This window comes from Anomaloglossus baeobatrachus, chromosome 12 (genome assembly GCF_048569485.1).
Source record: "Anomaloglossus baeobatrachus isolate aAnoBae1 chromosome 12, aAnoBae1.hap1, whole genome shotgun sequence".
Classification (NCBI taxonomy): domain Eukaryota; kingdom Metazoa; phylum Chordata; class Amphibia; order Anura; family Aromobatidae; genus Anomaloglossus; species Anomaloglossus baeobatrachus.
Genome location: NC_134364.1, coordinates 97,755,306 through 97,770,156, shown reverse-complemented (window position 1 = coordinate 97,770,156; position 14,851 = coordinate 97,755,306). Strand labels below are relative to the sequence as shown.

The 14,851-nt window shown below is 46.8% G+C and overlaps 1 protein-coding gene across 7 annotated transcripts in view; it reads right to left on the bottom strand.

Moving 5' to 3' along the window:
• Positions 1–14,851, bottom strand: part of MEF2D (myocyte enhancer factor 2D) — a 176,806-nt gene that overhangs the window by 32,751 nt on the left and 129,204 nt on the right. For all 7 annotated transcript variants that reach the window (XM_075330352.1, XM_075330354.1, XM_075330347.1 and 4 more), the window contains one exon: positions 8,255–8,481. In XM_075330352.1, the coding sequence (XP_075186467.1) occupies positions 8,255–8,308 (54 nt within the window). In that variant the 5' untranslated portion in view covers positions 8,309–8,481. The remainder of the gene's footprint in view (positions 1–8,254; positions 8,482–14,851) is intronic.

The following is a 14,851-nucleotide window of genomic DNA, read 5'->3' as shown; positions in this document are numbered from 1 at the left end:
AATAATGGGGTTAGGGCTAGCTGTATAGCTGGCCCTAAGCCCGAAATTCATGGTGTCACGCCAATATTAGACATGGCCACCATGAATTTCTAGTAAAGATAAAAAATAAACACAACACACAGAAAAATATTTTTATTAGAAATAAAACACAACACAATTAGTGACTCCATCTTTATTAAAATAAAGAACCCCCCTTCCGCAGTAATCCTGGGTCAAGGGTCCCGCGCCGTCCAATCCGGATCCAATATCATCTGATCGGTTTGCTGGAAGGCCAAGCGATCAGATGATGTTGTCAGGTTCTAGGGGCTGAAGTACATCACACATCAGCTGATTGTATAAAAGCCGTTTATACAATCAGCAGATGCATCGGTGCAAAAAAAAAAATACTCACTTATGTGCTGATTACCGGCAGCTCCTGCAGCGATGGGGCGGGAGTCTGATCCTGTCCGATCGCTGCAGCAGCTGCCGGTAATCAGGGATGAAGTCTCCTGACGCATCCGCTGATAGCTTAAACCGGCCGGGCGCCCGCGTCACCGCGATACTTACGATCACCTGATGCGTCAGGTGACTGCATCAGGTGATCCATCGCCAGGTCCTGCATCCTGCAGGCATACCTACCCGGGGAGAATGCACACACCCGGAGCGGCGGTACCGGTAGGAGGATCTGGGAGCGGGCATGGCACCGGGAGTCTGCAGACAGGTGAGTATAACTTTTTTTTTTTTTTTCTACTGTTCACTTTTGTTTTCGCAGCCGCTTCCACCTCCCGCCCAGATATGGCGCCGCACGGCAGCATACATGCCCAGGACGGGAGGTGGAAGCGGCGGTGACGGTACCGGGAGGATTCACGCTTCTGTGTTTACTGACAGAAGGAATCCTCTTCCTGTACACGTCACTTTACTACCCACCTCCTGCGTTGATAGCTGCGTTTTTGGTCTTAGAAACGCACTAAAACGCACCAAAACGCAGCTATTTGCATTTCTCATTGCGTCTTTCAACATCCCATTGCACTCAATGGATGAAAAGCGCAGTGAAAAACGCGGGAATAATTGACATGCTGAGTTTTTGTGGCACCACAAAAACGCAGCTGAAAAAAAAACGCTGTGTGCAGACAGCAAAAATGAAAACTCATAGACTTTGCTGGGGAAGCAAAGTCATGCAGTTTTCTGAGCAAAAACGCACCCGAAAACTGCGCAAAAACGCCGCGAAAAACACACTGTGTGAACTTACCCAAAGACGTCCCAATAACCCTCATCGTAAACCCAACACTTCTACAGAATTAAAAAAAAAAAAAAAAAAAGTTAATGATCAAATATTAAAATTGGTAGTAAGGTTTTTTAATCATTTTTCACATTACAAGATAATATTTTTATCAAGTTATTTGGTTTATATACAAATAAATGTCCGCATTTATTATCATTAGTGTTGGCACAAATCAATTCACAGGACCCGGTCAGGAATGAGTAGTTTTGCGGAGGTGGCCCAGAGACGCCTCTGGCCTTCGCACATTTATGGCTCTTGTTTCGATTTGTTGGCTTGGTGCGACATTAGATGTTTGTCTCTCCAGGCCAGCTAATCAAAAGAAGAGCCGCGGATGTGGGGAGGCCGGAGACGTCTCACAGAACGGCTGAAGATCACCAACCTGATCATTGGGCCTTATCTGAGGAATCCATTCACACCAAATCTAAAGGCCGCTTTACACGCAACGACATCGCTAACGAGATATCGCTGGGGTCACGGAATTCGTGACGCACATCCGGCCTCGTTAGCGACGTCGTTGCGTGTGACACTTACGAGCGACCACTAACGATCCCAAATACTCACCTTATCGTTGATTGTTGACACGTCGTTCATTTTCAAAATGTCGTAGCTCGTTCTGGACGCAGGTTGTTCGTCGTTCCTGAGGCAGCACACATCGCTACGTGTGACACCCCGGGAACGAGGAACAACAACGTACCTGCGTCCTCCGGCAACGAGGTGGGAGTGACGTTCATGCGGCTGCTCTCCGCCCCTCCGCTTCAATTGGTGGCCTGCTGAGTGACGTTGCTGTGATGCCAAACGAACCGCCCCCTTAAAAAAGAGGTTGTTGCCGGCCACAGCGACGTCGCTGGGAAGGTAAGTATGTGTGACACGTACCGGCGATATTGTTCGCACGGGCAGCGATTTGACCGTGATGCATAAACGACAGGGGCGGGTGCGATCGCTAGCGATGTCACTGCGTGTAAAGCAGCTTTTACTGTCTCCTGTATTATTTTCAAGGCTTTTTTGTTATTTTTTATTTTATTTGGGTTTTTTTATGCTGTTTCTGTTATATTTTTAATTTTGATATCAAAGTGTTTTTTCATGACCGATCAACTGAGGATCATTGCCTTACACCTGCAAAATGACGATCTTTATAGTAATGTGCGCTACCAAAAATGTTCAGTTCTACCCCTGTTCAATTCCTTGAGGATCCATGGATGTTGAGCTCATTCTTCTGCCCATATTTCCTAACTGTTCAGAAGCTGCCTACAAGGAAGGCCAGAAACACACACGGTTTGCTCCACGCACGCGTCGTACAATCCACTGCGGTGCGTTATCAAGAACTGCCATGGTATGACTATAGAAATCAGTTGCCAGATGTAGTGGTTCATTTCGGCCAGCTTAGTCCTAGAGTGGGGGTATATGGGTGTACTCTGGGGGCCTCTTCTAAACTGGTGGACATTTTTGTGTGTCTTATAGAAACAAGCCACATGAATGAAAGGAGACTCCAAGATGCAGGGCTGAGGAGCGGCAGGAAGTCATATTTCCTCGTGAAGCAGTTCCATTCTCCCACGCTTCCTGGCATCTGTGTGTGAGTGCGACAAGGACCTTGGCAGTCTCATGACCCCCAACTTTCCAAAGTCTCTGCCTGCAGCCTTGGGACAAAAGAGGCTCGGTTAAAGCGTGTTCATATAGCCGAGGAACGAATGCTCCTGGCTCAAAATTAGGCAATAGCGGCTCACGTTTAGTTACAAATCAAAATATATTTTCAGGCCACAAAGCGTGGCTTTGTTGGTACTGGGCACTTGAAAAGAGATAACCTCTTCCTACCGTGTCAATAATGAGCCGGGCATGCGAGCGTTCACGCTGACAGCTGCTCGGTGCCTCATTTTGCCATCAGTGCTGCGGTCACTGAGCTGTAAAATACAGTCGCCGATCATCGAAGGGCAGCATATTCGAATCCACGGATCAGGCGGCTCACGGGACAAAGACGTAGCTCTGAGCAGTGTTTACTGAGGCCAGCATTGGATTGGCGAAGACATTTAAAGGGTAAGCTTCACCAGGGTGTGTTACGGCATCTTTACGTTTTACTATTAAAACTAAGGGACGCACGTGCGTTCAATACGTGACCCTTAACGTACCAATCAGAAAATGATAACATGCAACAATAGGGTGGAGTCAAGGAAACTACAGGATATATGGCAGATAATATCACAGTAATGTGAACCCACTGTCAATTAGGAGGCAAGCATAAGGAAAAATATAAGGTCAGGGCCGTTGAACCCTAACATTTTTGCTTAGTGGCCCAACCTGAAAACCTTTAGGAAAAAAAAATATCGGATAAATCGAATTAAAGGAGCAACATTGAGAACATCAACTTGCAAATAGGATTGTCCTACAGACAGAGCCATCTAAAGACCTCCCCTTTAAGAGTGCATTTTGGATGTTTGTCGGTTCATTACACTGATTTTGGCTTAAATTTGGAGAAACGTCGTGGCCAATCCAATGCCAGCGCTGAGAAGTGCTTTGTGATTGGCTGGCAGCAGCTTCCAGCTTCTCAGTCCCCTGTTATTTCCCAAGTCGGAGCGTGCACTGTAGAAATGAGCCGTGTAGTGCGCCGCTTGTCATGAGACTAGTCAGCTATAACAGGGGGGCAGGCATCGTGTCTCACAGCCACAGGCACAATGAGAACGAGTTCAGCGTTAATAGCTAAGCAGCGGTGACAAGGACAACTGCCGGGGGCTTTTATCTTTCCAAAACAATTGTATACATTGTACACTATGTGGGCGGCTGCACCGTAACAATGTTCACTCACGGAGGCTTTCATTTGCTATTTCTACAAAGATTCAGAAGCCACTTCACACCTCCCCCCACAGTCATCCGCTGACCCCATGTTTCTTCTCCGGCCCCGTCTTGTTTACATCGGTTTCCTCCATATTGGTGACTTCCTGTTACGATCCTGGTGACTGCGCCCGAGCAGGAAGTCACCGGTGATCGGCGGAGGTGACAGACTGTCTGACAGTGATTTTGTGGTTTCCAATAACATCTGAAGGGCTATATCATATATCTGAAGGGGGGGCGCTTGTCCCAAATGGGGGTGTAGAAACCAACCGATCAGCGAGTTATCAGCTATCAGACTTCTTTCTCCTGCAGGTCCAAAGACAGTAATCGGAGCGGTCATGTGCATGCGCTGGCACTGCTTTTTCTTACACACTCTGTCCTAGTGGTCACATGGCCAGATAAAACTACTTATCGGCTGAGGTCCGACTAAAACCTCAAAACAGGGAGCGTATAACATAAAATAGTGAATGCGCATGTTCACGACCACTCCGATTATTGTCCATGGGACCACAGGAGGAAGACAAGGGACTTGGCTACCTCCTGTAGTCCTATAGTCAATAAATGAAGTGGAGGCGTTTGTACAGCAGGGCATTTCCGTTCTGGGAATCCATTGGGGTCCCAGTGGATGCACATGGACAAGTCATAACAGGATTTTCTCATCGTTGAACAATGACCACCTTTACAATCTAAAGATGGCTATAGATCTTCAATAGCTGTTAGGGTACCGTCACACTTTAGCGACGCTCCAGCGATCCCACCAGCGATCTGACCTGGTCAGGATCGTTGGTGCGTCGCTACATGGTCGCTGGTGAGCTGTCAATCAGGCAGATCTCACCACTGACCAGCCCCCAGCCAGCAGCAACGTGGAAGCGATGCTGCGCTTGGTAACTAAGGTAAATATCGGGTAACCAAGCGCTTGGTTACCCGATATTTACTTTGGTTACCAGCGCACACCGCTTAGCGCTGGCTCCCTGCACTCCTAGCCAAAGTACACATTGGGTTAATAAGCAAACCGCTTTGCTTATTTACCCGATCTGTACTCTGGCTACGAGTGCAGGGAGCTGGCACTGGCAACCTGAGAGCGGCGGATGCTAGCAACCAAGGTAAATATCGGGTAAGCAAGCAAAGGGCTGCTTGGTTACCCGATATTTACCTTGGTTACAGCTTACCGCAGGCTGCCAGACGCCGGCTCCCTGCTCCCTGCACATTCAGATCGTTGCTCTCTCGCTGTCACACACAGCGATGTGTACTTAACAGCGGGAGAGCAACGTCCAAAAAAATGAACCAGCACTGTGTGTAACGAGCAGCGATCTCACAGCAGGGGCCAGATCGCTGCTCAGTGTCACATACAGCGAGATCGCTAATGAGGTCACTGCTGCGTCACAAAAACCGTGACTCAGCAGCGATCTCGCTATGTGAGAAGTACCCCTTAGCCAAAGAGAATTTTGTTCACAACTCCCCCATATAAATGCACACTCGCCTCAACCGAGCGTGCACGTGATCACAGCAGAGAGAAAAATAATCTGCAGCCAGACTAGAGACTTATCTCCAGGGCCGCTCTTTCCCACATCTTCTTCTGCCAGGCAAGAGTCAGCACATTCCTTTCACAAAGGGTTAATGGTCCCAACCATGTTGGCAAGTTATCCAAATCCAAATACTTTCCATTCAGATTTTTCGTGGATTTTGCATTGCAAAAAAATGAAATATGCTTCAAAAGATTTCACTTTTTTTATCATGGCTGACCCCGCACTATTCTGTTTGGTGGATGGTAACACTGTTCCAACATACCTGAAAGTCAGCCAGCGTATTATGTGACATCAAACAAACAAATAGCTAGAGAACATATGGCGGCATAATTACGTCTTGTAAACAGAATTTGGACGTTTATACTTCTGAGCAGCATAATGCAGGACATCTTGAACCCATTGTAGTCCTAGGGCAAACGATCTCAACTCATATGGTTTGCCTTTTTAACCCTGGCTCTCTAAAACCTCTACCCTGTGGGCTTGTCACAGGACGGAGGCTTAGAGGGCTGATTAACCCTTTCCAGGCTGCAGAACAACATACAAATAGCAAATTTCCTAAAATTCCTAACGTTCAACTTCAAACTACATTCATATCCATAGGTTCAGCAGTATAACAATTATATTCTTGTACATAGGGGACGGTATTATAGTAGTTATTTTCTTGTATATAGCAGCAGTATTATAGTAGTAACCGTATTTTTCGGACTATAAGACGCACCCTGGTTTTAGAGGAGGAAAATACGAAAATATTTTAAGCAAAAAATGTGGTCATGACACTGTTATGGGGCGTGGATCTGCTGCTGACACTGTTATGGGGGTAATGTCCCCAAATTCTCTACTAAGGTACCCCATGCTGGCAATGATCCTCCTGCCTTGTATATGATCCCCATCCTTGTATATATGTCCACGATGCTGGTAAAGCCCCCATCCTGCTATATTCCCCCGTCCTGATAAATACCCCCGTCCTGGTACATACCCCATCCTGATAAATACCCATATTCTGATAAATACCCCCGTCCCGCTATATGCCCCCGTCCCGCTATATGCCCCCGTCCCGCTATATGCCCCCGTCCCGCTATATGCCCCCGTCCTGCTAAATACCACGATTCTGATAAATACTCCCATCCTGCTATATACCCCCATCCTGGTATATGGCCTGTACCCTGTGGCACACAAAAAAATATAAACGTTTATACTCACCTTTCTCCCTCCAGCAGCATCGCTCGTCCTCCTGTCTGTGTCAGCAGCAGCGCCGCTGACCTGTGTGGAGCCGGTCACCGATCCCTGCGGCATCGTGATGTCCTCCTATCTGCCGGCCCGCTGATGTGTGTGGAGAGCGGTGCACACAGGGATGACGTCAATGCTGAGCGCACCACTGTCCGCACACATCAGCGGGCTGGCAGACAGGAGGGCATTGCGATGCTGCAGGGATCAGTGGCCGGTGAGTATACCATACTTATTCACTGCGCCTCGCGCTGATGATGATGTGCGGGGGGGCAGTGAATACAGCCGCACATGATCACTCCAGGCTGTAGTTACCAGGGGTGATCACGCGGGCCGGCTGCTAATTATGCACCCCCCCTCGCCCATCATCCCGCCCACCTGTCAGTGCCAGCTTCAGTGCTGAGAAATGATGGGCGGGAGGATGCATGCATATGAAATGAGCGGGCCCACGTGGTCACGGCAGGTGCTGCTACAGCCTGCGCATGCTGCCGATGACCCGCTCCGCCGCAGCACCCTCATTCCCCACAGCCCTACATTCAGACTATGAAACACACACCCCACTTTACCCCAACATTTGGGGGGAAAAATTGCGTCTTATAGTCCGAAAAATACGGTATATTCTTGTACATAGGGGCAGTATTATCGTAGTTATATTCCTGTACATAGGGGCAGTATTATAGTAGTTATATTCTTGTATATAAGGGGCAGTATTATCGTAGTTATATTCTTGTACATAGGGGCAGTATTATAGTAGTTATATTCTTGTACATAGGGGCAGTATTATAGTAGTTATATTCTTGTACATAGGGGCAGTATTATAGTAGTTATATTCTTGTACATAGGGGCAGTATTATAGTAGTTATATTCTTGTACATAGGGGGCAGTATTATCGTAGTTATATTCTTGTACATTGGAGCAGTATTATAGTAGTTATATTCTTGTACATAGGGAGCGGTATTATAGTAGTTATATTCTTGTATATAGAGGCAGTATTATAGTAGTTATATTCTTGTACATAGGGGCAGTATTATAGTAGTTATATTCTTATATATAAGGGGCAGTATTATCGTAGTTATATTCTTGTACATTGGAGCAGTATTATAGTAGTTATATTCTTGTACATAGGGAGCGGTATTATAGTAGTTACAGTATAGTCTTGTACACGGCAGCCATTTTTCAGAGAGTCTATTAAGGCCTAAGTGGCAGACATCTCATTTCATTGCTCATTTCTGCAGATAAAAAGTAATATGACTGACAAATAACAAGAGAACAATAAAACTATGTCAATTAGGACTTAAGACCCAATAATACAGAATAGATTGTGAGCTCCTGCTTGTAATAATAAACGTATTCTTATGAACTAAATGTTAAAAGAGAACCAGAAGTTTTACAATTCACCCCCAAAAATCTTGTTGCTACCAACCTGTCTGTTCCGCTCATCTGTGATCCTCTGGATCTGAATCTTTTTCCTGCCCATGATTCCTGTAAATCCTCACTGTCCGAGCGAAGACCTTGCGGAGAATGGGTTCCCGTCTTTGATCCCCCCCTCTCTTTACAATTGCAAATAGTCCCCCGCGCTCGTCTCCCTTCAGTTCATGTTACTTGTCCGCTGGGTCCAGATGTTCGCAGGGATTTTCGCCTCCTTCAGTTCTGCAGATGAGGGGAGAGAGAAAAGAGAGAGCATGTGAAAGGCATGTTTCCCATCAGACAGAGTTCAGCCTTGTTAAATCACATCCCCTTGGGGATAATATCCTGAAATTCACGCACATTGTTCAGCAGAAGAAACTCTCCCCAAAGCCTTCTAACAGTTTAGAATCAATCATGTGTATCTGTCTTATTATCCCCCCATACAATATGCTGATGGGGGCAAAAAGTGCAGGAAGACGCAGCCTGGGATAGTGCCGATTCTGCTGGGTCCACAATACATCAGGCCCCTGGTTCCCTCAACAACCCATCCTTTCATCTCTGCTAAGTGCAAAAACTATACATAGGCTCTCCAGCACATAACCCTAAGCACAGGGCCACCAAGCAATGAAATATATACAATATTTGGATTATTTCCAGAAATAATAATTAATAATTAATAATAATAATTTATAATAATAATAAATGTAACCTTTTGTATATTATTTGTATTTTTTATTATTTTTCATTATTTTTGTAACTTGTTAAAAAATATTCCCCCAAAAAATTACATGATAATTAAATGAAATTAAATTATAGGCTGTAAAAAACTATTTAATTTATTATTAATTAAATAAATAAATAAATAAAATAAAAAATATTAAACTAACCTGATAAGACATTCATGTCATATCTCCCCCTAGTGGCCAGAAAAGTGCAAAAAAAAAAAAAAGGTTTCCGTTTTTGGATCATACCTGCTGAAAACTTATTTTTAAAAAAATGAGCAAATACACTTAGGCTGTCACAGGATGAAAAAAAATAAAATTAAATTTGCTTGAATCTGACATGTTCCACCACTGAAGCTTTCCACTATAGGGAAGGTTTTTGGATTCGTACATGCAAAACAGGAAGCCGACATTGTTGTCCTGAGCAAGATGCATGAATCACCGCGTTAGGACGTCGCAGCACCGGACCCAGAAGGCAAGACGTGTGCGCGCGGTGAGGGCAGCCAAGGAACGCCAAAGGCCCCCGCCGTCTCCATGAATTGTTATTTTGCTGTGCGCTCCATTGTTTTTGAGAGGAGGAATTTTACACTTGCTGTCCCAAAAATAGCCGAGGCACGGTTTAAAAATAGCTTTTCCACTGTCAGATTCTCAGGCCAGGAAAAGCCTGAGAGAGTGAGAGAGAAAAAAAAGTTGGAACAGGTCAGATTCCCAAAATGTGTTTTGGAAAAGCAGCTGGGAGGAGAGAGTAACGTAACATAGAGGGAATACTACCGCTACTGTGAGGAAACACAGTATATCCACTTATGGGGAAGAATATTCATCAGAAGTATATTATAAGGCAAGTGGCAGTATTATAATAGATATATAGTTGGACATAGGGGACAGTTGTAGTTATATTCTAATAGATAGGGGCAGTATTATAGTAGTAATATGCTTGTACATAGGGGGCAGTATTATAGTAGTTAAATTCTTGTACATAGGAGCAGTATTATAGTAGTTATATTCTTGTATATAGGGAGTGGTATTATAGAACTTATATTCTTCTACCTAGTAGTAGTATTGTAGTAGTTATGTTCCTGTACATAGGGGCAGTATTATAGTAGTTACATTCTTGTACATAGGGGCAGTATTATAGTAGTTACATTCTTGTACATAGGGGCAGTATTATAGTAGTTACATTCTTGTACATAGGGGCAGTATTATAGTAGTTTTATTCTTGTACATAGAGGGCAGTATTATAGTAGTTATATTCTTGTACATAGGGGGCAGTATTATAGTAGTTATATTCTTGTACATAGAGGGCAGTATTATAGTAGTTATAGTCTTGTACACAGGGGACAGTATTATAGTAGTTATATTCTTGTACATAGGGGGCAGTATTATAGTAGCTACCGTATATTGTTGCACATAGGAGCAGTATTATAGTAGTTATATTCCTGTACATCGGGGGCAGTATTATAGTAGTTATATTCCTGTACATCGGGGGCAGTATTATAGCAGTTATAGTTTCGTATAAGTTAACCTTATACTAAAATGAAAACATAGAACACAGCCTATATTATATTATCCTGCATTTCCAGATTTTCTGAATAAAATACATCTGTATTGAGAGAACATTCTTTACTTCATTCCCTTGGCCCTTAATACCCGCAGAGGAAAGCTGGGTTGTATTAATATGTATGATCTCCTGATGATAGAAGAGTGTAAGTCGCGCATTAGCGCGTGGCCCGGCATGCAAGTGCTGCAATTCACAAGAACACCCGCTCACGACTTAACCACGTGTAATTATGTCGGTGTTGCTCCATCTGCTAATTAAAAATCTGAGGATCTATCTTTAGCAAGAAAGAGAAAAAAAAACACTACCTGTGTGAGTGAAAAAAGAAGGATGATATTACCTACAGAGTGCTTTATTCTAAGCATGTGTCTGAAATGAGGGGGCTTCTCCAGGATTAGAAAAGTATGTTGATTGAAAGAAAAAAAAAAAAAAACAGCGCCCCTCCTATTCACAGGTTGTGTCTGGTATTGTGGCTTTGTTGCATGTCAATACATAAGGGGTAGCACTGTTTTTGAAATGCAGGATTTTTTAATTATTTTTTTTTACATCCTCTTAAGGGCGGTGAACAATTGTAGGGCTAAAATTTTCAAGTGCCACAAGATTTAAAATATTAAAAAAAAAAAAAAAGTGGTCAGCCGGTTTTTCTAGATACACAAGGATTGCTTGATATAGTAATTGATGAAATGCCTAACTGAGAAGGCTTGTAATTCAGGAATACGGGTGATGGCTAATAGGGTCACCGCACAGTTCTTCGCGGGGTTGTTTTCTGAGGCAGCGCACTTACTGTATATCCTACCACATCCTTGTACTTGTACTGAACCTTACACCTCCGTGTTTTAGCACTTCCCTTTCTAAAATCTACTTCCTTTCTCTAATTAGCTACATCCCTTGGAGCCGGGTAACAAAATCCCCACGACGCAAAGCTGAAAATAGGCGAGTGATGAGAAAGTCGCACTAGATCTCAGGATTCGTTTTCACCTATGATGGGCTGCAGAATAAAATGAGAAATAAAAATATATATATATATATATATATTGTCACAAACCACCGGGGGGGTCACTCAGAAATCCCCCGCGCTGGCTACCAGTACGTCACAATCGGGGGGTAACAAGTGGGGGTCACCCCTCCTTTATACCTCCCGACCGACAGACAGAGCACGTGACGCGCTCTCTAGCGCCCCTCTTATAGTCAGGCCAATTATGGAATTGCCCGACAATAAGCAAGGAGGCCGCTATACTACTTATGCCGATTATTGAAGGGTCCCCGGTGAGAGTAAGGTATATATTCCCCCGACCTCCGCGGGCGGAATATATAAAATCTCCCCGGATCTCACTGGCCTCCCCACAATAATCCTTGGCACAATTCGCTGCCACCAACCGATTTACGGTAACTATTAGCCGAACACACAGACGTGGGATTCAAGATCGAGATAACAGAACAGCCCAAGATTAATTATATAATTTAATCAGCCTAAAGCACACTAGAAACTACAATATATACAATAGGGAATCTACAGAATATACATATGTCAGAGTACAGTTACAATCAAAGCATGGGTTACAAACAGGCATACACAGTTCCAGCAGTTACCTTGTTGCGTCTGGTCACAGGGGGGCGCTGTAGGCCAGGTTTCTAGGATCCTTCCCACAGATGTTTCCTACACGTGCCCCCAGCGAAAGAACACTGGAAAATGGCCGAAGTAGGGTTATCAACCTGGCCAAATCCAGGTCCCCTCCTACCTTCGTGACCTCACAGGGAGCACTGCTCCACCCCTGGCTTGAGTTATGGACAATATCCCAACATGGAATATGGGCCATAACTTTGCCTGGGAGCGTCGTAGGCGGACGCCAATGCTCTCATTGTGACAGCTATGAATTTAGCCACAGAACGAGGGGACTCATGACCTGTCTGCCAGTTCCCCATTGGCTGATATCACGCCTGGGGCATTTCCCAATGTCCTGCTCCCATAAAAAGGGTGTGCCGGCATCGTCCGCATGCAGAGACACCATTTTTATGGTTGCCATATTTATCGGAAATATGGCTTGCGAGATATGAACCATTTTTTACTGGAGTCGTTCTGTCTGGCTATTTCCATAGCCTTGCTAACTAGCTAGCAGCTCCTACTACAGGGTGACGGCAGGGAGTCATCCTGTGTCCATTGTTCCCACACCACCTCATCTCCATATCACAGGACATGGCCATGGAGGTGTAAGTGGAACACTGAGAACAAGAAGGGAGGGGGCACTGCCAGGGAGTGATGAGGGATTATGACTGGAGTCATAATTCATCTTCATATCCCGGGATTTGCCTCACACCTCCCCCCTTTTGAGGGCGCTAGGGGGCAGCACACTCCGGTGTTCCCCCGTGCGCCCGTCCGCGACCTCTCCTTGTCGGGACAGCCCGTCTGCGTTACCGTGGTCACGGCCCCTTTTGTGGCGAATGGTGAAGTTGTATTGCTGGAGCGCAAGGCTCCATCGCAACAATCGCCCATTCGTCCCAGAGACGGTGTGCAACCAGCTGAGGGGATTGTGGTCCGTCTCCACGATGAAGTGGCGCCCGTATAGATAGGGTTGCAGACGCTGCAGGGCCCACACTATGGCCAGGCACTCCTTCTCCATCGTGGAATAGGCAACTTCCCTTGGTAACAGCTTCCTGCTCAGGTACAAGACTGGGTGCTCTTGGCTCGCAGAGTCCACCTGGCTGAGCACCGCACCGAGGCCGAAGTCACTGGCGTCGGTCTGTACTACAAACGGCCGCGTGAAGTCGGCTGCCTGTAGCACGGGCGGGCTGGACAGGGCGTCCTTTAGGGCCCGGAAGGCTGTCTCGCAGTCCATTGTCCAATCGACTGCAGAGGGCAGCTTCTTCTTGGTGAGGTCCGTCAAGGGCTTTGCCAGGCTACTATAGCATGGAACAAACCTCCTATAGTACCCAGCGGTCCCCAAGAAGGACATCACCTGCTTCTTGGTCCTGGGGGTGGGCCAGGATGCGATGGCTTCCACTTTCTCAGGCTCGGGCTTCAGTGTTCTCCCACCTACCCGGTGACCGAGGTACTGGACCTCGCTCATGGCCAGCTGACACTTTCCCGGCTTGATGGTCAAACCTGCCCGGTGGATCCGCCTGAGCACCTGTGCTAGATGCTCTAGGTGGTCCTCCCAGGTGGGACTGAAGACGGCAATGTCATCCAGGTACGCGGCCGCGTACCCTTCAAGTCCCTCGAGCAGGGTGTTGACCATCCGCTGGAAAGTGGCAGGGGCATTCCTCATCCCGAATGGCATCACCGTGGACTCGTATAGTCCAAATGGGGTAATAAAGGCAGAGCGTTCCCTGGCCTTGCGAGTCAGGGGGATCTGCCAATATCCCCGGCTCAGGTCCATGATGGTCAGGTACTGAGCCCCGGCCAACTGATCGAGCAGGTCATCGATGCGTGGCATTGGGTACGCATCGGCGACCGTGACAGCATTGAGCCCCCTGTAGTCCACGCAGAACCGAGTGGTTCTGTCCTTCTTAGGGACGAGGACTACAGGCGAGGCCCAAGCGCTGTTGGATGCCTGGATCACCCCCAGCTTCAGCATCTCGTCAATCTCCTGGCGCATGTGTTGCTGCACCTCCAGGGAGACCCGATATGCTGAACGCCGGATCGGGGGATGATCCCCAGTGTCCACGTGATGGACAGCCAAGTCAGTCCTTCCGGGCTGGTTGGTAAACAACCCCCGGAAGGGGTGTAGGGTGGCCCACAGCTGGGACCGTTGGTCCTCCAAGAGCTGGTGGCCAACCTCCACATCCTCAATGGATCCGCCTGCCCTGACCTGGGCTAGCATATCCAAGAGGGTTTCCGCTTCTCCCTCCTCGGGCAGGTTGCACACAGGGAGTGCACATGCCTCCCGCTCATGATGTGCCTTCATCATGTTCACATGGAAGGGCTTCCGCCTTCCACGGGCAGGGTCCAGGGTGACCAGGTACGTTACAGGGTTGAGCTGCTGGTACACGAGGTATGGGCCTTCCCAGGCTGCCTGAAGCTTGTCCTGTGGTACGGGGACCAGTACCCACACCTTTTGACCCACTTGGTAGGTCCTCTCACAAGCGTTCTGGTCGTACCAACGCTTCTGATCGGCCTGGGCTTGAGCCATATTGTCGTGTACCAGTTGCGTCAAGGCCTGCATTTTGTCCCGGAAGCGCATGACATACTCGATAACCGACACTCCAGGGGTGGCCAAATCCCCTTCCCAAGCCTCTTTCACCAGAGCCAGGGGGCCCCGCACACGTCGCCCGTACAGGAGCTCAAACGGTGAGAATCCTGTTGAGGCCTGTGGAACCTCCCGGTAAGCAAATAACAGGT